We start from the raw sequence: 24973 nt of genomic DNA, 5'->3' as shown, positions 1-24973 counted from the left end.
AGTAGAATCTAATCATCATACATAAGCTACCTTTGCTCTATTTTCAACCATGTTCTTCTCTAGCCCATTTATTCCCCATATTACAAATATCATTTTGAGTCGATGATTAAATTACACAATAGCTAGGATCATGTGTCTTACGGCCCATTCATTCCGATTTGATAGAATAACCTACAATCTCAAAACAAACATTTTAACAAGTCCAAGCATTCGTTTTACCTCCCATTAGAGTTTCAAAAAGTATTAGCTCTCCGTGTAGCTATGAAGGTGTCCATTAATTTGGAAACTGAGCTCTGTAGAGGTCATGGCAAGAGGTGGATGTGTTGATAGGAGACAATCTAAGAGAGAATGAGTAGGGAACCGGAGGAATTAGATAGCTATTGTGGACACAAGGGGACCAGCTATCATCCCCACCCAAGCCCATGTGTTTGTGATCAAGATGAACCTGTAACATCAGAACATTGCGGCACCATTATTAGAGATGAATAAAAAAAATGTACATCTTGATTGGTAAGACAAGCAGCAGACGAGGACCATAAAATGGCAATGGCTGACTCAATAAATCCAATCGCAAAAATACAGCATTTACAGATTGAAAACACAAAAGTTACGGGTTTGAACTATTCCACAGGGTTTTGCCAAACACTAGAACTGACCGCAATCTTCCACGAGAGACTAACAAAAATGATCAAAATGCCCTTATCTTCAACCTCTCCCCAAAAACCCATCATCTTTCACCCACCCAAAAATCCATATCTTGTTCTTGAGGTTTGAGGGCTGAAGGAGATGGAATATTAAGGTTAATGATGAAGGTAAGAGATTTTATCCCAGAGGTTCAAGAGGCTTGAAAACGATAGGTTTTGGGGGGGAAATCAAGGCTTTTTGGAAAGAAATTAAAGATGAGAGCATCTTGGTTATTTTCTGTTAGTCCCTCATGGAAGACAGAAGTCGAGCGGGTGTGTCATCAGTTTGAAAACCTCAGTCTCTCTAATTTTCACCAAAACCCGGAAGAGTATCTCAATATTACCCAAAAATAATTTACCTCAATGCTGTCTCCTTTGACAAGCTTTTCATTGTGTGTTGCCCTGTCAAGCTCTATGGTGCTATAGTAGCTTGCATTCATTTGCATTGGTGGAGAGCTGCCATAAATAGAAGCAAAAATGCCAAGACCATCCTTGTTTTGAAGTGTCACCCATCTTACATCTGCTCGGCCTGAAGATTCCCCAGGAACAATGTATGGCACGTGCATGTCATCCACATTCTGCTGATATAACCCTAAATGGGCTGCTGCTTTACGATCTGGATAACATTCAAACGGCCCTCTCCCATACCACTTTATCTGATCCAGCGACTTGTCCACATGGAATTCAACTCCAATACGTGGCAAGGGCGGAAGATCACTGCTTGGTTCTACATTGCATTCTATAATTACATCTCCAGAGCCGTAGATCGTGTAAGTCATGTAAACTTTGCAAATAATATTTGATCTTTGAGATATGGAAGGAGATTTCTCTTGATCATTTGGGACACCAAGATAGACCACTGCAATTTGCACGATATGATCTGTCATATTCTGTATGGAGCAGCTTTCGGTATGAAAGAATAAGTTATCGAGGAGGGCAGCCTTCCACTTGGAAGCATAGCTATTTGCATCTCCACCTTTGTCATTGTCAGTAGGTGCACGCCAGAAGCATGGGAGTATGCCTTTATTTATCACAGGAGCTCCTTCAACCTGCCATTTTTATTGTACATTAGAAATTGATGTCCTGAGGCTCGTCAAGAATGCGCAAGTGCAAGAAAGGATGCTTATTTATGTTATCTAGGTAACAAGGACATGGACGTGTGTCAGTGTCTGACATGTGAATGAAGGTGTAAGATACGGCACCTTTGAGAAGTTGGAGAAGCCGCACATTTGTGGCTGTACATATGCATTAATAATAACATTTTATTCAGAAGTTTTTTTTCCTCAAATACAAATAAGGAATGTATTAATTTTCAAAAAAAAATATATGGAATGTACGATAAGTACAAGAAAACCTTTATATACATCATAATAACTTAATAAAAGTAGATTTACATAATCAAACCCTGATTGTGTACCAAGGTAATAAATTAATATACGGAAGATGAATTACTCTAACTCTATGTATAGAAATCACTAACATACAGTGTGGCACTACCTTCATGTTAAGAGTGTGTTGGGATGTGTACACATGTTTTTTTTTTTTGATAAGTATAATATATTGAATCTGAAAAAAAGATACAAGGAGGCCGAGAAAGCCTCGAAAAAGAACCGAAAAGAAAACTACAACATTAATGATTACAAAAAGAGTTCCATCTAAATGTTGATACATGTCATATACATCAAAACCCTCTAAGTGTCCTTGTTACATAGAAAATAGGACATAATAATGAATTTTGGCCAAAAGAAAAAGGAAACACTTGCATAAAATCAAGATGGGATGTTAATTTTAGGGAGATGATTTTTTATTTTTTTTGGCAGAGAGTATATGCCAAGAGTAAGATATTGCATGCCTACAACATAAATTTCTCATGCTAGAAGAACTTCAAAACAAGTCCATTACAGTTTTTGGACATAGATCGAAGATTTGCATTATTTGAAGCCCTCTTTAGTAATGTAAGGGAACATGCAGATGAAACAGAGTAACAAAATTCAATATTAAAAACTACCTTCCAACTCTCGATCAATCCCGTTTGTGCATTCATGTTTATTTCCCATAAGTGTTGCTTGCTCACTCTGATGGTATCACCAAGACACTCACCAAGCAAAGAAGTATCTACCATTTTGAGAACCTAAAAAGCATGTACACTCATAATCTGTAAACAATATATGAAAATTTTATAACCTTAATTGTAAACATCTATTTAAGTAATGAGAACAGCACATACATAGGGAAGATATTCTCTTCTGGCAGGTAACTGGACTTGCGTCGAAGCGACGACATGACCAGCATCAGCCCAGCGTGTGGGGTACAAAAGTTTTCCAGTGATTGTTAAAAGTATTTCCGCTGCAGAAGATGATGCCCACAGAGGATACCATGGAGACGATTCCCATTCAATATCATAACCGCTTTGGGGTTCTATTGCTGGAAGAGAGAGTACCCCAGATCCAAGGCTGAGACCATCCCCATGAACAATCCAGCTAAACTCCAATGCATGTGTTGTCTCAAAAAAGTTTGCATTCGTTATCTGCAAAAAAAGCATCTCATTGGCAGTTGTAATGATATTCACATGTTTGGAGAAGTTTGACAAATAAGAGAAATATGAATGTACCTTGAGTATGTTATCCCTGATTGAAATCTTTATTGATTGATAGACATATTTAACTTCTGAAAACCGTAATTTAGTACATGAGTAATGACATCAGCAAACAATGTGATTAAAGAAAAGATAGTCAAAACATGTGCCTAGCAAAAAAACAAGTCGAAACACATGGACACACTTAAAATAAAAGTTACATTTATGCATAAATCTTATATGAGAAATATAAATTAAATTGGAATTACCATTTAGTGCAGGGTGAGGAGTTCGATCTGGCCATGTCAGGCCATTCAAACAGAAGTTCAAATCATTAGGGGTATCTCCGAAGTCCCCTCCATATGCCCAGTGCTTAGTACCATCTCCACCTTCCTTCAGTAGTCCCTATATAATATTTGCAAATTTTACTTCATTGAAATATGCATCCTCTATAATGAACCTGACATAAAAATGCTAAGAGTATCCCAGGTCCCAGTTTAAATGAATTATTATGCAAACAATATGGCATCTATATATTACCAATATTGCATTTGTGTGAATATTTAATATGGGGCTGACCTACTAAAAGGCACTTGTAGTTTGTGGCATATTTGAAATTGCTGGATAGCTCTCAAATGAACCTTTTTTGGTCAATTATCATCAACAAAAAACATTTGAACACCATTGGAAAAAAAAAGATCTGTAAATGCCTCCAGTTTAATAGTATCCTTACTGGCAAAACACAGAAGAAACTCAATTTTCTTTGAAGACCAAAAGAAAAGTAGACCATGCTTAAAGGGATATAATGAGCTTTTCATGTGATTCATTATATTTTACTGACAGTACTAAGTCTTTAAAATTTGTTGCAAAAACTTCATTAGTCATCCCTGTTTAGGTCTCCGAGTTTCAAGGGGCTTGTAGTTGGATTCAGATCCTTATACCATAGAGATGGGTAGAATACAAGGGGGTGTTTGGCTGCAAAAATATGCCAAATCGATGGTGAGAAAGGGTGTGATTATAGTGTCTTATTTGGTTTAGCCTGCAAAGGAACAGTATACTCAGGCAGTGCACCTGCCAACTTTGGCCTTTTAGGGACCACAACTCTGGAAAGGGGAGTCGAAAAAAAAATAAGTCTTGCTACTGCATGTTCTAAAGGATTTAAGAGATTAATTCACCTGATCAACCCACTCCCATATAAATCCCCCTTGAAGACCAAATGTGCTATCAATTGCTTCCCAATATTCATGAATATTTCCACTGCTATTCCCCATTGCATGTGAATACCTGCAATGAAGTTGTGACTCAACTGTCAGCATATAGAGAAATAAAATTATATAACCAGGTAGAGTGCATACACTGTTATCGCAAACATAGAAAAAGAAACATACTCGCACAAAATTAGTGGTCTAGTTTCGGTTGGATCCTTGGCGATCTTCACTATGTCCCAGATACGCATATACATGGGACAGACTATATCTGTAGATGTGGTTCTGGATCCACCTCCTTCATAGTGTAATAACCTTGATGGGTCCTTTACTCGAATCCAACCTTTAGTTAAAAAATTTGTCAAACAATAACCAAATAAATAGAACAAAAACGAAAATGAACGATAAAAAGAATCTGATACCAGCTAAAGCAGAATGATTAGGTCCATATCCAGACTCGTTTCCCAATGACCAGGAAATAATGCATGCATGATTCTTGTCCCTCTCCACCATGCCTATGACACGCTCCAGCATAGAACAAGCCCAAATCGGTTCTAATGTGGGATGCTTGAAATGTCGAGAAAGATCAAAACCATGTGTCTCAATATTGGCTTCATCTATCATGTAGACACCAAATAAGTCACACAACTCATACCATCGTGGATGTTGGGGGTAATGACTGTTTCTCACAGCGTTGATATTGTTTTGCTTAAATAAAACCAAATCCTACAAGTGAAACAATACATGGAAATCTCAACAAGATGCTAATATAGAATCATCTCACTCGATTGCATAGGTTATATGGTGTGCAGAAAAAATTACTCACAAAGAAGAACAGGTAAAAAAGTAAAAGATGTCACCTTAACCATGCAGGACTCCACATTTGTCTTTCCTAGACGTGGATGGTGCTCGTGTCTGTTGACACCTCGTATTATCACCGGATGCCCATTAACTAGGAGTTGCTTTGTGGTTTTTGATATTTGTCGTATGCCTACTTGGCACGATTCGCAATCAACTAGCTGGCCAGATGCATCTTTGAGGATGATAACAATAGTGTACAAGTTTGGCTGTTCACGAATGCAAACAGGCAAGTCTCAAGACAAGAATTGCTTTCATAAGGGAAACTAAATCATGGTTGCAAAAGGTCAATCAAATGCATTAGGCAAGAGATGAAATACAACCATGAAATTATGAAGGAAACACAAACAAAGGAACACTCAAATAACATTATCGAACCAAAATAAGATATCTGTTCTGAACCAATGCTTACAACACGTGCCTTGAGGTGCATCCTTTGTGCCTACGCCTTATTAATCAAAGTGTAACTCAGCCTTTGAAGTAAGCACTTGTAAACTCATTTTCCTCCTTTTTCTTAACAAGAGATTTAAAATATTGTATTTTCCTTTATTTTTGGTCTATTCTTCCCCCTTTTGGTTTCTTATTTGTTTGAAATGGTGAGAGGACGTAATTAGATAAAAAGGGGAGGGAAGAAATAGGGAAGAGCCCACATGGAAGCATGGGAATCAAATTTCTAAGATCTTTCCTTCTAAAATTCTGGTTGTGCTGAACTATGGACCATGGCTGAATGATTGTATGGAACTATGGTCGATTATAGCTGGTTGGTATATGGAACTATATGATTTATCTGTTATGGGTCAGAGTGTCTCATACTTGCATCAATGTCGGCCATCAACATACATGCACATGCCTCTGTCACATAGCTTATAAGTACAAAAGATTTTATTCCTTTGTTCAGGTGGTTAGGGAATAGCAGAACACTTGGATATAGCAATAGTAAAATAAATAATATCTGTGTGGTCAAGAGAATGTCACAGCAATGCACTCGCCATGTACTCTTTGTGACAGGTTGATAGTTGTTATCTAACCTTTATTAAGAAGACATGGAAACCTCACCAATTCTTATGAGTCTGATCCAACAACCCTTTATCTAATATTAAAGTAATATATTTTACAAAGTAGTGCTTAAAATGATAAAAGAGAATTTAAATTAGGGAAGATTCCACCTGCTCTGCAGACCAAAGCTTAGGCATTTCCAGTCTCCCCCCAAGTACGTATCCATGAAAACCAAGCCTTGCATTAGGGGATGGAATTAGTTCCATATGAGCTGCATCAGATGAAAGCAGATCAATGTTTCCATCACATTCAAACCACTTCCCAGAGTCGTATACTGTAGCCTCAATGGAAAAATTGCCAAGCACACCATCCTTGGACACTTTCCTCGAGTCATCAACTTTCACTTCAACCTGGATCATTGGTCAAGCAAAGGCAAGTAGTAGGAGTTTTCCATATAAAAAAGTGGCATATTTAAGTACATTGTACATTGTTGTTGCATTTTCCATATATGGTGATTCCAACCTTTAATCTCAATGAAAAAAGATACATGATAAGAAAGAGGTTGAGTTTGAAGCCAAAACAATAATAACCTTTCTGAAGGAAGAACATGATGGGAGATACCACAAAATACATACTTGGTTCAACATAAACTAGTCTCCAACACCATGCATATTCCTAGCTAAGCTTCACAAAATTGCCAAAGCTAGCTTTTAAGTTTTAAAATGAGACCCCACCCCCACCCCCACACAAAAAAAAAAAAAAAAAAACTGATACAACCGTTTTAAATGCCAAATGAAGATATGAACTGCAATGAAAGAAGAATGTTCAAAGCAATGTGTACAGACGCATAACAAGCACCAAGGCACCCAACATATACAGACGTAAAGAAATCGATATTTTACCTATTCCAGAAATCTCATCCATCAGCCAGAATTTTCAACTCACACAAATAGACAAGTTAGAGATGAGAACAATTGACTTAATATCACTTCCTTTTTTTTGGAACTGGGGTATCCAAGCCTCTTAGAGCACTCTAGAAATCCTCAGGCACGTGCAGTCCCCTCCCCCCACACCCCACCAGGTAATTTCTGGGATAAATCCCTAAAGGTGGATTCGAATTCAACACCTCTGCTTCCTGAGGCGTGGTCTTGGCCATCTCACCAACCCTTAGATGGTTATCACCTTTTCTTTTAACTAATTACTTGATATCACCTTGACTATTTCTTTTTCCTAAGTTTCATGGAAACCACAACCCATAACAATTATATGGGTTTGAATAAAGGAGAAGAGGGACCGAAGGCCGTTTTTCAAAAATGGCAATAGAATAGCAGCAATAATTTTAGTTGAAGAAGTTATCTTACAATATAACAGTCATAGAAAGGAAAAGAAATTCAGTCGAACAAAATAAATAAACAAAACAAATCAAATTCCTAAGTTAGACTGATTGAGTTCTTAACTAGAGAAATTTCACGCAAGCACAAACAAAAGCAAATTATACCTTGATCAATATAACAAGGTTCAATATGAACCTACTAATCCTAGCTCAACATTTAATCTATTCCGGGCCCTTAGTTTTTGGGCTACAATCAACAACTAACCAAATTTTGGTAGGATCCATAACTTTTTATTTGTATTTTATTCTCCATATATGTAGGGGCACTGATGGTCAAGATGACTGCTTCTTGGAACCCTTCTAGCTTAGAGTCAATGGGACTTAAATTAGAATAATGATAATCAAAACAACCCATAAAAAGCATCAATTAAAGGTTCGTATAAAATCTCCCTAAAATTTTAAAAACAAACGGAAAAAAATTAGGAAAAAAAAGAAACTTTGTGATTGCATACCAACCAAAAATGAAATACTCGCCATTTATACTAGGTCAAACTGATGGGAGGGGAATCCACATATAATGACATCCCTGGCAATCCCTACCATCTCTTCCTCGTAGTTTATCCTTTTGGTAGTTCATTTCAGGTGCACAATCCCTTTCAGTTTGGATTAGAGGAGTCTTTTTTTTTAAGACTTTGGGTTCAAATGGGATCTTTTATGTGAAGCTGTAAAAACAAAACAAAATGTTAAACCTAGCTTGTTTTCATCTCTACATGGTGGTTGTCCAAGGGGTATTCTTTGAACTATCTTTGATTACTGGCTTTTATACTAGGTGACAGTTGAAGTAAAAAAGAAGAAAAGAAGAACAGGAAGAAGACAAGAAGAAGGAAGATGCTAAAGTTTTGCTTGTGTTGGTTGACAAACCCTATTTCCCAATTAATATTAGTTCAAAAAATTCCACAAAATTATGATATGTCCCAGCACTAATGATGCAAGAATTACATTATAAGAGCAATAAAAGACAACTAAACCATCAGAACTCTAAAGATAGAAATGAAAAGAATAGGTTTAGTTAATAACGAAATCCAAGCTCAGTAGTATGAAAAAGCCTACCAGTAAATCCGCATAAGAGTAATCTTCGCCCAAGCTTGATTTGAAAAAATAATCAGCAATAAATACCTGCGTAACAAATCATTTCCTCCATTTAAGATCAAGAATATTTTTGGAAATTAGCACTAAACTCAATAAGATGGACGCAATAAATAAAATAGTGGTTATAAAAAATGAAACCAACCTGTGGCTTGGATAGAAGCAGTACATCCCGATGAATACCAGATAACCACCAATGGTCTTGATCTTCAAGGTAAGAACCATCACTCCATCTCAATACTTGAACAGCCAGTACATTCCTCTTATCCGAACCACAAGGATAGCAGAGATCAGTGATTTCAAACTCAGCAGGAAGCCTACTATCTTGACTGGACTACGCAAAAAACAAAAAACAAAAAAATTGAGGCTTTTTGTTAGTTGATCTGATAGAAGAAATTCTGAACTTGGGATCAGATTGTACATTATGCACTATGCTTTAAATACCTACAAACTCAGTCTCTAAATGCAATAGATCACATTAAATTATCAGAATCAATTATAAGATGATTTCTCAGGGCCACATAAAAGAGAGGTCAACAAAACAAACATAAATATTGGGAAAAAAATACAAAAAATAGACATGAAAAAGTAAGAAGACCTTCAATGCATTTTAAAACTATACTGTTTATACTACAATGTTATCCATGATTGATACATGAGCAGAAAATAATTACAGCATCTCAAGACCATCTTGAAATGTCTTGGAATGTTTTGATCAAGACCATCTTGATTTTTCTCGTAATCGAAGCATTTCCTCAAGAAGAGATTTTAAACCTTGGCACCACCACTACCACTACTGCCAAATAAGGGGCAAGTTTGCAAGGATTGCAGCATTTCTATTTTTGCCCTTTATCTCTTGACTTCCCAGTTACAGCTATGGGATTCCTAATAACATGACTTATGTCTGTAGAGTGAGAACTCACTTTCCTAGGTTGCAGTAATGTAGTTTCCAAATTAACATCACCATGCATTGATTTTTCATAATGATATGATTGCACTAGATATTCTTTTATTGACAATGATGGAGGTATGATGGTCCAACCATTTTCTAGCTAACTCCAAGGGAAGAGATTGAAGTCTAAATAGGAAACTCAAAATTCAGGTCAAACAAAGAAATCTGAGTTTGGGAATCACATAAACGATCAAGGGAAGATTGAAGAGGGTCCTAAAAGTGAATTCTTCTTCAAAGCGAACATCTAAAATTCAAACCTTGACCTGAATCTTCTTTTTTTTCTTTCTTTCAAGGTTCCATTTTTTCCTTCAAACCAAATCCAACCTAAGCATTAAACATATGTTAGTGCAACATAGCTTATTGTATTCTTAGTTGTCATACATATAGAATATTGTAGATAGACAAATGATTTTTTCAAGGAAAGGAGAGAAGAATATAAAGTTTAAGTGAAATTACTCATACAGTCATACTGATATAGTAACTAAGAAAGGTTAGTGTAACCCAAACTAGGTAAAAGAAATGAACTACAACAAATACAAAATGATTACCATATTCAACAACATCTCTTAAAATGAATGGTACGAACCTATATCCAATTGGGATCCCATTTACCCATGCATGAAATGCAGAATCAACAGCTTCAAAATGCAAGAGGACGCGACGACCTGTCCAATTCCAATTTGTATACTACATACAATAAATTAATACATGTTCACAAAATGAGCATAGCAAAGACGATAGTTTTGAGATGGATGTGTGGTAAGATGAGGAAAAAAATTCAGGAATGAATAAATTTGAGGGAATCTAGAAACAGTTTCCATCATCATTTATCCCTTATCCAAAATATTGGGGTTTACAATGCAAATCCCCTTTCACCATTCAACTCTAACTAGCTCAATCACCATTCGACACTTATCATCATTTTCAAGTCTTTCTTACTACCTTAATCCACATCATTACGAATAGCCCCAATAGACATACTAGGAATTTGCAATTGAGATAGTGTCAGAATTCGAACAAAGACCAACACTGGCACCAATGACAAGGAGCACTTTGATAGAAGTTTGACTACAAAAAGACAAGAAGCAGAAGAAAATTGCATGGATTGAGGTTGTGGGAACATTTGTTTTTGCTAGGCGAGCGAAACTAGGGGTCAATAAATAGTAGATGAAGGTGGGTTTTGAACCCACGTTGTGGTGTCAACACCCACTGACTAACCAACATAGCCAGCTGGCACCTTCAGGGGTTTTTAGATATTAAAAGCCTCTTTAACCAACTTAGCTGGCTAGCACCATTAAGGTTTGTAAGAACATATTAAAAACCTGTGCCTTGACAAAACATGAAGATATAGATATAGTTGAAAGCTGAAATAGGATCATGTTGACAACACCAATATTTGGGATAAAGCGTACATGATAATGACGATGGCAGGGACAACAAAACAATGCATTACACCAAATCAAAAAATACAAAATGGACAAAGGATATTTTGTTCCTAATGGGAAACTGCAGTTTCACAATTGTAATTGCAATCATGTTAAAACACAAATTTGACTACCCCATGTTTGGGAGAACCCAAGTTTCGTGGCATCAGCAACAATCCAGGGTTTCTTTATCCTCAGGCTGGATTACTCTCCCTCAATCTTCCTTTTCTTTTTTTACAGAGATATTATGAGTTGTCCATTTTCTCCATCTTGAAATCAGTTGGGAATATGGGATTCACACATTTTTCTAATATTACGGATTATTTTGCAGATTTCTTGAACTTTCTGGGTATGGTTTGTTAAGCTCTACAAGTTCCACAAAAGAACCATTTTCAAGTTGTAAACTCGAAATGCCACGAAATTTACATCCATCAAATATAAACTTAGTATGCATTGTTGATCATTAAACAAAATTTTAACCAAATTTCAAGCTGACTTTTTGGCACCTGAGAGAATTTTAAGGATTCTCTCGTGCTTCTTGTTCACCAACCTTAGATTTATGCTACACATCCCACATTCAAGTTGGAACTAATATTACAACTTTCAAAGTGCCACCAAACTATAAACATACTAAAGCATTATGGTGATGGTAAAAGTATAGTCCATGCAACAATTGAGGCTCAATTCAGGAAAATACAACTCTCTGCATTTGCATAAAACACACGCAAATCACTGAGAAACATAAAAAAGGCCTAGTAATAGCAGGATAACATATTGTGATGCAACTTGAGGTCATGGGTTCAAGTCCAGGCAACCTACCCCGCCCCCCACAAAAAAAAAAAAAAAACCCAAAGAAAGAAAGAAAAAAACAAATGACCATACCTTGCCATTCCTTGGGTATATTGAAGTATGTCCTGTAACAACCAGTGGGATTGTCAGCAGGAATGTTTGGTGGATCAAGTGGAAATGGATAAAGAACATTTGTATAAATAGGTCGGTCAAATCCATGCATCTGCCAATTGGAAGGAACTGTTCCAGTGAGAAAAAACACAAACACATAAGAGGACAATCTATAAATTGAACTTATCAGAATTAGAGATACAAACATGCAGAAATGTCAAAAATAAAAAAGAGAAACCAGATATATTATGTGCATGCGCAATCAGAGAGTTAACTTTTTTCTGTAGGATTCATCTTAAAGATGCTTATTTCCTTGTTTCTTCCCATAAAGTCAATCTTTATTAATCGAAAGGAAACCCATTTTCCAAACCATGGACACAAACGAGACTTGACTCATCAGAAGAGGTGATAATTTTAATTACTTTATCCATTGAATTTTGAAAGTATCAACTATCATAAGTCATCACGAAAATCGAGTCAACCTGATCTTGGAAATCAACCAAATTAATTAGAAGCAAAAAAGTTACATAATATCAACTCTTTCCCACAAGTAATACTGCATGGATACGTTTATCAAATAGCGGATCAGGTCCCACGACATTGTCGTGTATCCACGGGACTCCTTCCCAACCACCAAGCCTTACTCTTATGACTAATCTTGTTCATTGATCGAGCCTGCCTAAGGAGCCATTGAGTTGACAAGATCGACGATATGAGAAATCAAATGTGTAGCATGCTTCATGGCATATTATATGACCAGTAGGATTTTTATCATCGTGCATGGTGACATAGAAACATGACTAGGCATGCGAGTAATAATAGATCATCATATGTGACACCTATTATAGTGTCACTTCACTAGATTTGATTGGTTCACATGGGGATCTACATGGTCTTTCGATCAACTAACTAGGAAATTTCTTAATTCATACCATGTGGTGCCAGACCCAAAAAGTGTCACCAACATTTACTCCCCTACATGCATACAATGGTGCAACCCAATCAACGTAGATGATAGGACTGGTGAAAAAGACCAACGGATTGCAGGCAAAGGGCCCCACAACCGATTGTGCATTACGCCCAATCAAGACAGACAGAATGCAAATGGCAACCATTGAATGCCTATTGCACATGTTCGGGTAATGGAGACCAATAGAGTCGAGTGTGTATGGCCATCAAAGCTCATCGTTAGTGCATGACCTATGGGACTAATCATGTAATCGTCGGGATGAAATATGTGTCGCCAACTACGGCAAGTGCGTCTGAGCAGCCCACCGAAAGTTAGTGCATGGGATCACCAGGAGGGAGCACACCTGTTGTAGTCAATGGAGCATATTAAAAGTGCCAACATGGTCGAGAGTGTGACCATTGATTCGTAGGTGCATGACCAACAAGCCGAATGAAGGTGACGAATGTCATCAAACACAAATGAGCCCTAGGGTGGAGCATGTGCGCATAACCAACAAGTAATAAGCGTGCATGTGCAACCAAGGAGGCTGAACAGAGACCAGACAGGGTAAAGTAAGAGGAGCCAACGCCATAGTGACAAAAATCATCGAATTTTTTAAAATTGAGCAATTAATTTGCAATACATTGAATCAACAAGTTAATCTCGAATTATTCATGAAGTTTAACAATATTATTGGCTATTTTGTTTGAAAAGGTCTCGATTAATTTGTCACTCCCATAAGATATGGGGGTTCATGATTTTGTGATCTGATGAAAACTTGATGAATTTTTACATTTTTGAAGTTTGTAGTCGAACAGTATTATGGTTCCGTAATTTTGTTCAATACTATGTTTCATATATGAATTTTTTTTTTACTTTTTCCGACTTTTGCTAATTTTTTCCCTGGCTGAATTATTTCTGAACCCAACTTTATCACTATGTGGGGACCAATCATGCATGTGCAACCAACGAGGCCGAATGTAGGTGACAAATAAGAGCAGGTTCCCATTGGCCAATGTGGCACATAGGTATGCCAAAAAGACTGAGTACAGCAATCTAGAGTATAAGTAAGTGCAAGAGATTAGTTAGTTCGAACTAACCAAGTCGAATATTTTTTTTTTATCGATAAAGATGAATTTATTGATAAACAAAGAAGAAAAATAGGGGGTCGAGGGAACCCACCCAACACAAAGAGAGACCAACAAAACAAAAAAGGCAAAAACACAGAAAAGCTACAAGAAGCAATCACGACAACAAACAAACCCTATCCCATCTCGCAATAAAATCCTCAAAGAAAATTCCTTTAAATTCCACGTGAAGTTTGCACCACGAGAAAAGAAGCTCCAAAACCGATAAAACCAAACGATCAAAAGAGGATACTTTTCCTTCAAAAATGCACCCATTTCAATCTAACCATATGTCCCAACAAATCGCAAAAGGAGTTAAGAACCACAAAATCCGTTTTGAGGACGTAAACAAGCTACCCCAAGTTAGCCACGATTCCAAAGTTTGCTTAACCGAGCATGGAAAACAACCCAACAAGCCGAATAAGGACAAGATATGCACCCAAATGTGATGAGCCACACGATAGTGAATGAGTAAATGGTTTACCGTTTCCGCATTAGATCTACACATACTGCATTGGTTCGGAGAAATAAAACCTCTTCTGATTAGTTGATCCATAGTTGGTAGTCTATCCAGAGCCGCCATCCACATAAAAATCGAAATTTAGGGGGGATATTACCACCCCAAACAACAGTATGGGGAAAAGACAAAGCACTCCTTGGTGCAATGCTAGCGTACAAAGATTTAACCGTGAAATTCCCATCCCTATTGCCATTCCACAATCTTTGGTCGTCCGAGGAACTTCTAATGTAGCTACTCTCCACCAAACAAACTAATCTTCCTAAAATGTCCACCTCCCAATCATTAAAGGTTCTTCTGAACCCAAAATCCCAGTTTGTCAACCCATTACTGAAATTGTTAACAAGAGAGATAACTTGATTCTTTTTCGAAGACAAATCAAAAAGGTCCGGGAACATATCCTTCAGAGGACCTTCCCCACACCACCAATCCTCCCAAAACCTCACCTTATTCCCATTTCCAACTTTAAATTTCACTTTCTTCTTAAATAATGGAAGTCTTCTCAAGATGCCCTTCCACACACCACACCCTAAAGCACCTCTAGCCGGCCCACTCTCCCAACCATTCCCGTTCACACCAAATTTATCCACTATTACTTTTCTCCAGGGACTTTCCCCCTCCTCCCCAAACCTCCAAAGCCATTTCCCCAATAAAGCCCCATTCATGGAACCAAAATTTCTAAAACCCAAACCCCCATTCTTCTTCGACGAACAGAGCTTCCTCCATTTGACCCAATGATATTTCTTCACTCCCTCTTTGCCATGCCACAAAAAATCCCAACAAATTCTGTCCAGCTGCAATTCAACACTTCTCGGCAAGGAGAATAAAGAAAAAGTATAAAGAATGCTAGCCAAAACACTTTTAATGAGAGTTATTTTCCCTCCTTTAGATAAAAGCTTCGCTTTCCAGGAACTTAACCTCCTGCCCATCCTTTCAACCACCGGATCCCACATCTCTTTACTATTATACCCCATGCCCAAAAGGAGACCCAAATAAGTAGTTGGAAGAACCCCCATTTGAAATCCGATCGAAGTTGCTGCCACCTCCACCCCTTTCATCTCTCCCACCGCAAACAACTTGTTTTTGCGAAGCACAAATGTATGTTACCAGTAGGGTCAAGTGCATTTGGCCAACAAAGCCAACCGTACATGACCAACAATGTTTAATATAAAGCACATATAAGCAAATACACATGCAACCAATATGGTCAAATGTACTTGGTGAACAAGATCAAGCATGAGAAATGCATAAAAAGGTGCCAGTCCCCAGTAACAAGGAGCATTGAAAGAAGCAAAATGGTAAAAGAGTGTTGATTTTAAGTCCCCAGTATGAAAACCCCACCATTAATAATTTGTGACACCATCTAATCATCTAACAAGGCAAAAAAGGGTAACTACTATGGTAGATGCATATGGCCTTGATGCGTGCACATGCCCTCCATGGTAGTTGATGTGAGAACTGCCAATCGGACCAGATAAGAGCGACCTTTGTGGTCAAGCACATGTGAACTCAAAGGCCTTTCTTGCAAGCATGACCAGTTAAGTCAGTTAAGAGCGACTTCACGATCAAGCGTATGTGATTTCCACGGTCAATCGTGCGAGTGCATGGCCTCAAAGGGCTTCTCGTTACTTCATAAGTATCTAGCAACAATGGATCCCCTAATCACCATGGGAATCCTCCCCCCCCCCCCCCCCCCCCCACACACACACACATGCACTCGCCTCGAAGGGCATCTCGTTACTTCATAAGAATCTAGCAACAACGGATCCCCTAAAACCATGGGAATCCCCCACACACCACCAAAGATAAGGTTTATCACCTTATTCAAAGTTTTTTGTTACCTTCACTACTTCTTTGTCCCATACCATTAAAATTCCACCAAGAGTTCCTTTTTCTAAAATAGCAGCCCACTAGAAACCTCATTTTTCCTATTACTCCCCCACCACGTTGCTATCCAAAGAGTAAATTTAGTCTTTTGGAAGGCTAAGATATCCCCTTTCAATTTTTTAACAAGTTCTTAACAATATTTTCCCTGTTTGGACACCATAGCCTTCAAATTACAAGGTAAGCGCCTAAGCTTCATCGTTCACTAAACAATGCCCTTATGCATATTCTTCTTTTGCCACCAGTATACTCCCTAAAACTACTAAAGGTGAACATCACATCCTACCTTTTAAGCCTTTAAAAAGGCAACATGTAGCTTTTAAACATTTCCCCCACATTATCCTTTGCAAGATGCCCCCATTTAACAAGTAATTAGCCAAGAGTACAAGTACCAATAGCTCAAATTATAAAAATAAAAACTCTAGTTGAAACAATGCCCCGTCTATTCTTCAACTGCCACCGGTACCCTCCCCAGAAGTAGTAACAAGGACACATCTCGCATTCTAATCTTTTTGAGCTCTTTAAAAGATAACACATTGCACATTCTAGTTTTCCCCAAAGTTATGCCTTGCAAAAGAACGGCATTTGCAGAAGGAGAACAGAGTACATTTAAACAATGTCTCAAAGTTATAGATAACAAAACTAAACAATGAAGTGTGTAACAGGCATTGCCTTAAGGACATAAAGTAAAAGAAGATATACTCACCAGGCAAAGTTTTCCAAGTAGAATCCTCAAATGCAATATCAAAAAAGTTCATAGGAACACTCGCAGGACTTGGGGCTAAGAAAAATTTCCAATAGCCAGATAATGAATTAACAAAAGGCAACCCTTTAACCCAAAAAGAAGCAGCATCTAGAGCTCCAACAACAGCATCATCATTCCAAACAGCTGAACTAGATACCAGAAAGTCCACTTTGCTGCGTTCGTACCAATATTTAAGAGATCCTATCCACATAACAAATCATAAAATTTTATTTGAAGAAGTAAGGTTAATTCCCAGAAAATATAGTAACTAATAAAAATATATATTAAACAGCACATGCAGATAAAGAGATATAAATCAGCTAAAAGCAATCTCAGGGAGGCCTTGTCACTATAAATCAATAAACAAGATAAAACATAAAACCAAGCCTTATCCAAACGATTTTGGATCAAGTGAACAAATATTGTCCCCACATTCCACTTTATCCAAATCCATGACTTTTGTTATTGAGAGTGAGTTCATATCTTCTAAACATAAACCAATAAAGCACAGCCTTAAAGGAAATCCACACTTTGGTGGATTTTTGGAAGAGGGTGGAAAATCATTTTCCATGGAAAAAAAAAAACCAATCAAACACATGGAAAACATGATTTTCCATGGAGAATGACTTTACCACTTATTTTCCATGTGCAATCAAACACACCCTTAAAGGAAATTGGACTGTTCAGCTCTTATAGAACCATCCAAACCTACAGTTTTCTCGGGAATTCATTATGATGTACATATAGGGTGAAAATGACTAATCCACTTGGATCAAAAATTACAAAACTTTGTTTTTTGGAGTGGTTGGATTGGAGAGAGAAAGTAGTCTATAATTAATCTCGATTTGTACTCATGCTTGTAGATCCCACGTGAATTTGAAGTTCTACAATCCAACCATATGGCAGGTCATCCTTACTAAGATGATCATCATTGCCAAAAGTTTGTACTTTCCAACTTTTCTAACCATAAGAAATGTTTGACCAGAATTAACAGTTTCATGTAAGAATCCATATTTTTCAACTTCAAGTCAAGTTTACATAATTTTAGGAACCTCAAAATGAATTGACCTTTTTCAATGATGTTGACCAAAATATAGATAACTCATTGTACAGTTGCATTGTCAACATTATATCCATGTGGGCCCTTCGAGCGGGGGTAAGCATAGGGAACAAGGTTAACATGTATAGCATATTTAGAAGTGCTAATTGGTAGCTCTTCAACTCACACTACTTTGTTCCAAAGAAAAAGATACAAGCACCTTTACATGCAAGCTAACATCCACATACTAAACATGGTTTTAAAACTCGTTTAGACATCTCATCTCATCCATGAACGAGACAAAGTCATCTCGGACAAGTTTTCCAATATGTTTGAGTCGTCCCATTCAACAATGAGGGAAATGAACCATGGTTTTAAATCTCATCCGATATGTTTGACTTGTCTATCCGTCTCATTGATGGACGATTCCGAGATGTATCGGAGTAGTCATCTCAGTCTTGGACGAGATTAAAACCATGGTACTAAATCTAACTACATAAAAAAAATTCAAAAGACAATTTCTATATAGGATAGCGTCATGAACTCCATACTATATAAAACAATTACTCGATCAGATTTGTACTTGTATTAGAGGGGGAATTTAATTCTAAAATAAATAATTTAGAATAATATATATAATACTTGCAGAACACCTAAAAAAGTAAGCATGGGTTTTCACCTTCAATTGTTTCGTGGCAACGCAGCGTAACATGAGCATCCCTTTTTCCCCACTTAATGAAAGATGGATCTTCCCAGACATTATGACCAGGATTTGAGGGGAAAACAAGTTGTCCAACCAGAGATGACATATTCTGTCACCAATAGAATTTGTGATCAAATTAGGGCGATTTTGAAACAAAGAAAAAACAGAATTAACCCACATATACCAAACCAAATTATGAAATGTCAGCAGAAATTGAACAGTGTAAAAGCCGGCAATTAGAGGATTGAACTTGTAGTGATGAACAGTGAGTGAGAAATCTCAGTGAAAATGTTTGGTAGAAGTTGGTAAATTTAAAGGAAATTGAAGATCATATTCTTACCTTACTGTCTCTTCTTGCCTCTAAGATCTCTGAAGATCAGTTGTCACTGTGAACGTTGATAATGGTGGAGAGAGAGAGGATATTCCTCAATGAGCACGTGGGATGCATTTTGTAATGGATAAAGTTCGTTGGGCTGCTTACAAAGAAATGCGTGACACATTCAGCACTCGGCACTATACATGTTCGGCCCACCATTTCAATGGTGGGGATCCAAGAAATGCACCCTTACTACTTTTTGGCGGTATAACCCACGATCAGCTCTTACGCATATAAGAGATTTCGTGGCACGGACATCCTCTTTGTGGTCCAGGAGAGTGAAAATGAATAATAAATAAATAAGTTGGTGGATGGTAAATAATAAAATCGGTTAAAAGGGTTAAAGAAAAAATATAGTGAAGGGCATTATCCTAGGGGTGCAACTTGGTTCGGGTTGGTTCGGTTTAGAGTAAAATTAGAATCGAACCGACCAAGATCGGTTTCAATATATGAAAACCAGAATCGAACCGAATTATTCTAGAACCAAACCAATCCAAATCGACCTTATTTCGGTTTGGTCTGGTTCAGTTCCATGAGTTGTCAAGGAAGAGCAGCAGCTTAAGAGAGAGAGGGGAACCTATCGCAATCTCAGGTGGCACCGTTGGAGGACGTAGCTGCAGGACGCACCGTATTAGATTTCTCACAAACCCTTTGCATCTGCAACCATCGAAAACTCATCAAACATTGAAACAATCAAACCTGTTTTTGATGAATCAAAGGGATCATCTTTAGATAGCTATGGAGAAGAAACCCTAGTTGCAATACAAAACCCTTGAGAGAGAGAGAGAGAGATGAACCTGTCCTAGCCTCACGTCGCAAGACGCACCGTCTCACCGTCGTAGCGTCGCAAGACGCACCGTCACAGCAGTAGGTCTCACTGTTGCAGGACGTAGCCCCAGGTCTCACCACGCAGGTCGCAGCCGAAGAGAGAGAGAGAAAGAGGTGAGGTGGCCGGTGGGAGCCGCAAGCCTCAGGCCGCAGAGATGACAGAGAAAGAGACGAGAGAGAGAGAGAGAGAGACGAGGGTTCGGTTAGGTTTTGTAAAAAATAAAAATAAAATTTTAACTTTTATGTTAAATTAATATTATTCGATTTTCGGTTTGGTTCGATTTTTTATATTACTTAAACCGAGAACCGAACCGAACCGAATTATCAGTTTTTTATATTACTTAAACCAAAATCGAACCGATATCAATCTAAACCGAACCAAACCAATCCAAATTGTACGGTTTAGTTCGGTTCTCGGTTTGAACCGAATTAAGTTGCACCCCTACATTATCCTCTTTGGATTAAGGGGTAAAAGTGAAAAAAATAATTAAAGGAATATTATTAAAAAAATTGAGGTTAAGGGCTAAAAGATGTGTAGACACGTGGTTTTCGTCATTGCGACGGTCACATCTACGATGATTTGGAGTCGCCACCATTCAAATTGTAAATGGGTGTGAATGGTCACCCGGTGTGTACTTTTCGAAAAATTACCATTTTTTGGCGTTAGTGACTCACAACGGATAAGGAACTAATCCAACCTAGAGGTTCGGGCAAGCGGCTCGGTTGGAGAAAAGGGAAGGTGTTAGGCACCCTTTTCTCCCCGCCAAATGGTGGTAACTTCTACACAACTCAATCATTTTGATTTTGACAAAATATTGGAAAATAAAGTGCCACGTGGAAGTGTTTGTACCCTCGTTAAGGATTCATTTTCGGCTTGATCATAGGGTCATTTCATTGATGGAAATGACCCTTATGAGCCTTTAGCCTTGGGGTCTAATCATTAAAAAGATAAAATAAAATAGAAGAGGGGGATATTAGAAAAGAGAAGAGGAGAAGGTTAGAGAGAGAGAGAGGAGGGGGGATTATAAAGCCCACCTTGAAGCTTCTTTTCTCTTCTTTCTTCTTCTTCTAGATCTTCTTAAGTTCTTAGTGAAGTGTGAGAATCAAATTATATTTTTTTATAAAGGTGATGTGGAAAAGTAGTAATGGTGAGTAGAGAAAATATTTTTCTTAGGGAGACTTGGTAACCATTTTTGGAAGGAGGGGGGGTATTTATAGTGTGTGGAAGATGGTTTGAGGGTATAATGGGGTTAAAGGTTGGGAAAATGGGTAATGGCATGTTTTTTAGAAGATGGGGTTGTGAAATTTGGGGTGAATTTGGGGGTAGTTTTGTAAAGAATGAAGATGGGTGAGATTTTGATCCAAATGGTTTAGATCCTACCCAAATTCATTTGGGTAGAGTGTTTGGTGGGTTGATATGAGTGATAGTTGATGGTGGAGTGGGGGTATAAGGGAGTTATTTAGGGAAGGAGTGTTAGGTTGGTTGATGAGGTGAGGAGTGTAAATTTAGGAGAATGGGTTGTGTAAGGGATTGTTAAATTGATTTTTGAGAGGAGAAAGGGGATGATGCCATGTGCCATATGTGATGAAAGGATGAGGTGATGAGATTGGTTGATTGGTTGATGGGGGTTGTTTGATTAGAGAGAGAAGTATAGGTTAGTTAGTTGATGATGAAAGAAGTATGGGTTGATGTGATTTTATTGGAGTGTTTTAAGGAAGATGATGGGTAAAGATATGGGTGGTGATGTGGGTAGTTGATGATGTTAGATAATGGTGATGGATTAGGGTATGGGTTGAGGTGTGGGTGGTTGATGATGTTAGAGGATGGGGATAGGTTAGATTAGGGTAGGGTAAGGTATGGGTTGAGGTGATTTTGGAGGGAAGTGATGTGTTAGATGGTGATGGGGATGGGTGATGAGATGAGGGAGGTGAAGGGTGGTAATGACATGTGTCATATTGGATGTAGGGAGGGTGATTGGTTGATGTGGGTAATGGATAATGGGTTAAGGTTGTGGGTTGGATAATGAGTTGGATATGGATGGGATTTTGTGAGCCTTTAGGTGTATTGGGCTTTTTAAAAGGTTGTAGGTCATTTTGACTTGGATAGGGTTTACTTTGAATTGGATTTTGAAGGTGGGTTCATCATATGATTTAGGTAATATGAGATTGATTTTAGGTTGGGGTTAAGATGGGAAATTGACTTTAAAAAGGATTGAGGGTTGGTGGGCTTCGAATGGGCTTAAGGTGTTTGCGGATTTTTGGGGTGGAGTGGTGGGTGATAGATAAAGGGTAGGTCTCCCAAGTCTCACTTTTTTTTAATTTTTTAATTTTTTTGTATTTTCTTTGAAGTTAATGATTTGATCAAAAATGCCACGTATTAGGTATTTTGGGCCCGTTGGAGAATTTATCGATTTTGCGAATATAAGTGTGGAGCGGCGAAGGTTGGGATGACGTGGAATGCGTTCGGTCCCTTTGATGGATCTTTTAGACCATTGGGTGGTCTTAGGGGCATCGATTTAATCGAAATTGTCATTTTTTAATGTTTCGAGCCTTAGAGGCCTATTGGCCTATTTTGTCGAAAATCGATGTTTTGAGTGGAGCAGGGTAGAAGCGTGATAGGCGAATCCTTTTGGTGGACCTACTAACCCATTGAGAGGTGTTAGAGGCTCGAATTTTGGCTAAAAGTGTCAGATTTTAATGCTTTAGGCCATGGAGGCCCGTTGAAAAATTACTGTTTTTTGGGCCCTTTCAAGTGAGGGCCCATTCAAATTGGGGTGTCTACAAGATGAAAACCAATAAAATTAGTTAAAAGGGTGGAAAATAAAATATAATAAAGATAAAGGAGGTGATGAGTAAAAAAAATAAAGAGGACCTCACAAAATTGTGGCTTGGTAAGATGTTTGTCCCGCACAAAATTATAGTGGATGGGATATCTATCCCTTCACGCACAACTATAGTAAAATATACTCAATTATAAGAACAATGATAAACTTGAAAAGATAGTGAAATATACTCAATTGACGTGAAATGTGCACAAAACTATAAATTTATTATTGTGTATCTTGAGGGAAACAATTGATCGTTATGTGCATATGCCTTGTCAGTTGAGTATGTTTTTTTTAATTAATTTATTTGTAATTTAAAATATTGATTTGAGAATTTTTGTATATTACATAGTAAAAATGATACTTTTGTAAAATTAAAACTAAGTATTGTGATTATAATTTTTCTTGATTTTTAATCAAAATGGCCCTGATTATTTTAAATTTAATATAAATGTAAAGGCATTTATGACCACTCTAATTTTGGTGTCGAATCACTTCTACTTCGTTATTTCTCATCATAAAAGTGAAGATTTTTCAAAATGACCTTTCCTTGACAAGTGAGGTGAAATTATGTGTGTCACGCCCCCAATTAGGATTTAGATTTTTTTCAAATCTCGAAAGTGGAGCAAAAGAAAAAATCAAATCAAATCAAGATTTTCAAAGCTTAAATACGATATAGATCTCTTCCAAATAATTTGATAGAATTTCTCCTAAAAATTTGACTAATGAAAAATTTTTACCTGTATAATCAAAATTCATATATTTGGGCATTCCAATCACAATATCATAACAAATATATATTATTAAAAAAACAGAACTATAATTACAACCCAAAAGTGTACATACATCAAGTATACATCCTACATTGATCGACATTTATTCACGTCATAAATACTAACTCCCACTCTCTAGACATATATACAATAATACACAATACACATGATGTTAATATATACAAATAAGTCTACAAATATACAAAGATAGTTTCACTAAACTTCGATTTCAAATCACATATAATAGAAATAATGTGCATCATCCTGATCATGCCATGATTTTTAAACTCGTCCGAGACCGAGACGTATCGCTCGAGTTAACTCTATATCGAAGCCTAACGAGACCAACTCACAATGTGTCATGAGACGATTGCGTATCGTGAGATAAGCGAGTCGTCTCGGACGATATTTTCGTAAAACTCGGACGATACAAACGAGATATACGAGACAGTGCAGATATTATGTTAACTTGCGAGACAAACGAGTTTTATCGGATGAGATTTTCAAAATCTCGTTCGAGTTAACCGAGACAACCGAGTTTTACCTTAATCGTGAATTATTTCACCCCCAAATCGATTTTCCTCCATTATTTCTTCATCTTCTCCACCAAGTGAACAAAAGAAAATAATATTTTGGGAGAAAATTTCATTTTCTCCACCAAGTTAAGCCTCAATCCTCCATTATTTCACCCCTCAAATCAATTTTCCTCTATTATTTCTTCAACTTCTCTACCAAGTGAAGAAAAAAAGTCAAGATTTTGAGAAAAATTTTATCTTCTTCATCCAATTCAAGAAGAAATCGAAATGAAAGGTGGATTTATTTCATCTTCTTCCAAATCAAGTATGATTTAACTTCTTCCTTAATAGAGCATGAGATTTATTTATTTATTTATTTTTTCAATATTTTGTGTAATATGTATTAACTTCTAATGTGTATATTAACTTCTAATTTGTAATGGTTAAGAAGTGAAAATTATTTTATATTTGAATGGATTTGTGAGATGGGTTTGGGTTTGGGTTTAGGATATTTTTTTATAGATTGGGATTTAGTAATTTTTTAAAAATTTATTCTAAATTTTTTTTATCCATGTAAATTTTTTTTGTCCATGTAATGTGTAATGTGCAATTTTTCACTC

The 24973-nt window shown here is 37.2% G+C and overlaps 1 protein-coding gene across 3 annotated transcripts; it reads right to left on the bottom strand.

Moving 5' to 3' along the window:
* LOC147396983 (glycoside hydrolase family 2 protein) lies at positions 1-19525 on the bottom strand. Of its 3 annotated transcripts, none has more exons than XM_086452343.1 (18): positions 19377-19525; positions 19013-19145; positions 17256-17495; positions 12055-12201; positions 10335-10413; positions 8942-9125; positions 8761-8826; positions 6488-6727; positions 5324-5530; positions 4886-5189; positions 4647-4806; positions 4434-4542; positions 3528-3663; positions 3295-3350; positions 2911-3210; positions 2692-2814; positions 1043-1732; positions 1-445 (listed from the first exon to the last, which is right to left on the bottom strand). In XM_086452343.1, exons 2-18 carry the CDS (start codon positions 19140-19142, stop codon positions 275-277), a joined length of 3342 nt encoding a protein of 1113 aa, XP_086308469.1. In that variant the 5' UTR covers positions 19143-19145; positions 19377-19525; the 3' UTR covers positions 1-274. The 3 variants fall into 3 exon arrangements, with proteins under 3 accessions (XP_086308469.1, XP_086308470.1, XP_086308471.1); XM_086452344.1 differs by having other exon boundaries at positions 19013-19142; positions 19377-19510; XM_086452345.1 differs by lacking the exons at positions 10335-10413; positions 17256-17495; positions 19013-19145; positions 19377-19525 and having other exon boundaries at positions 12055-12195.
* Between the last annotated feature and the right edge of the window lie 5448 nt (positions 19526-24973).

The sequence above is a fragment of the Akebia trifoliata genome, chromosome 8 (assembly GCF_017979445.1).
Source record: "Akebia trifoliata isolate Shusen 1 chromosome 8, ASM1797944v1, whole genome shotgun sequence".
In the NCBI taxonomy this organism is placed as follows: domain Eukaryota; kingdom Viridiplantae; phylum Streptophyta; class Magnoliopsida; order Ranunculales; family Lardizabalaceae; genus Akebia; species Akebia trifoliata.
This window is presented reverse-complemented; position numbering and strand designations above follow the sequence as displayed.

Coding starts and splice junctions, on each gene's coding strand:
- LOC147396983 (XM_086452343.1), bottom strand. CDS start 19,142: ATGTCATCTCTGGTTGGACAACTTGTTTTCCCCTCAAATCCTGGTCAT. Junction 4,543..4,646: donor AGACCACTAATTTTGTGCGA/GTATGTTTCTTT, acceptor ACTTCATTGCAG/GTATTCACATGCAATGGGGA. Junction 446..1,042: donor TCAAAGGAGACAGCATTGAG/GTAAATTATTTT, acceptor CTGATGTTACAG/GTTCATCTTGATCACAAACA.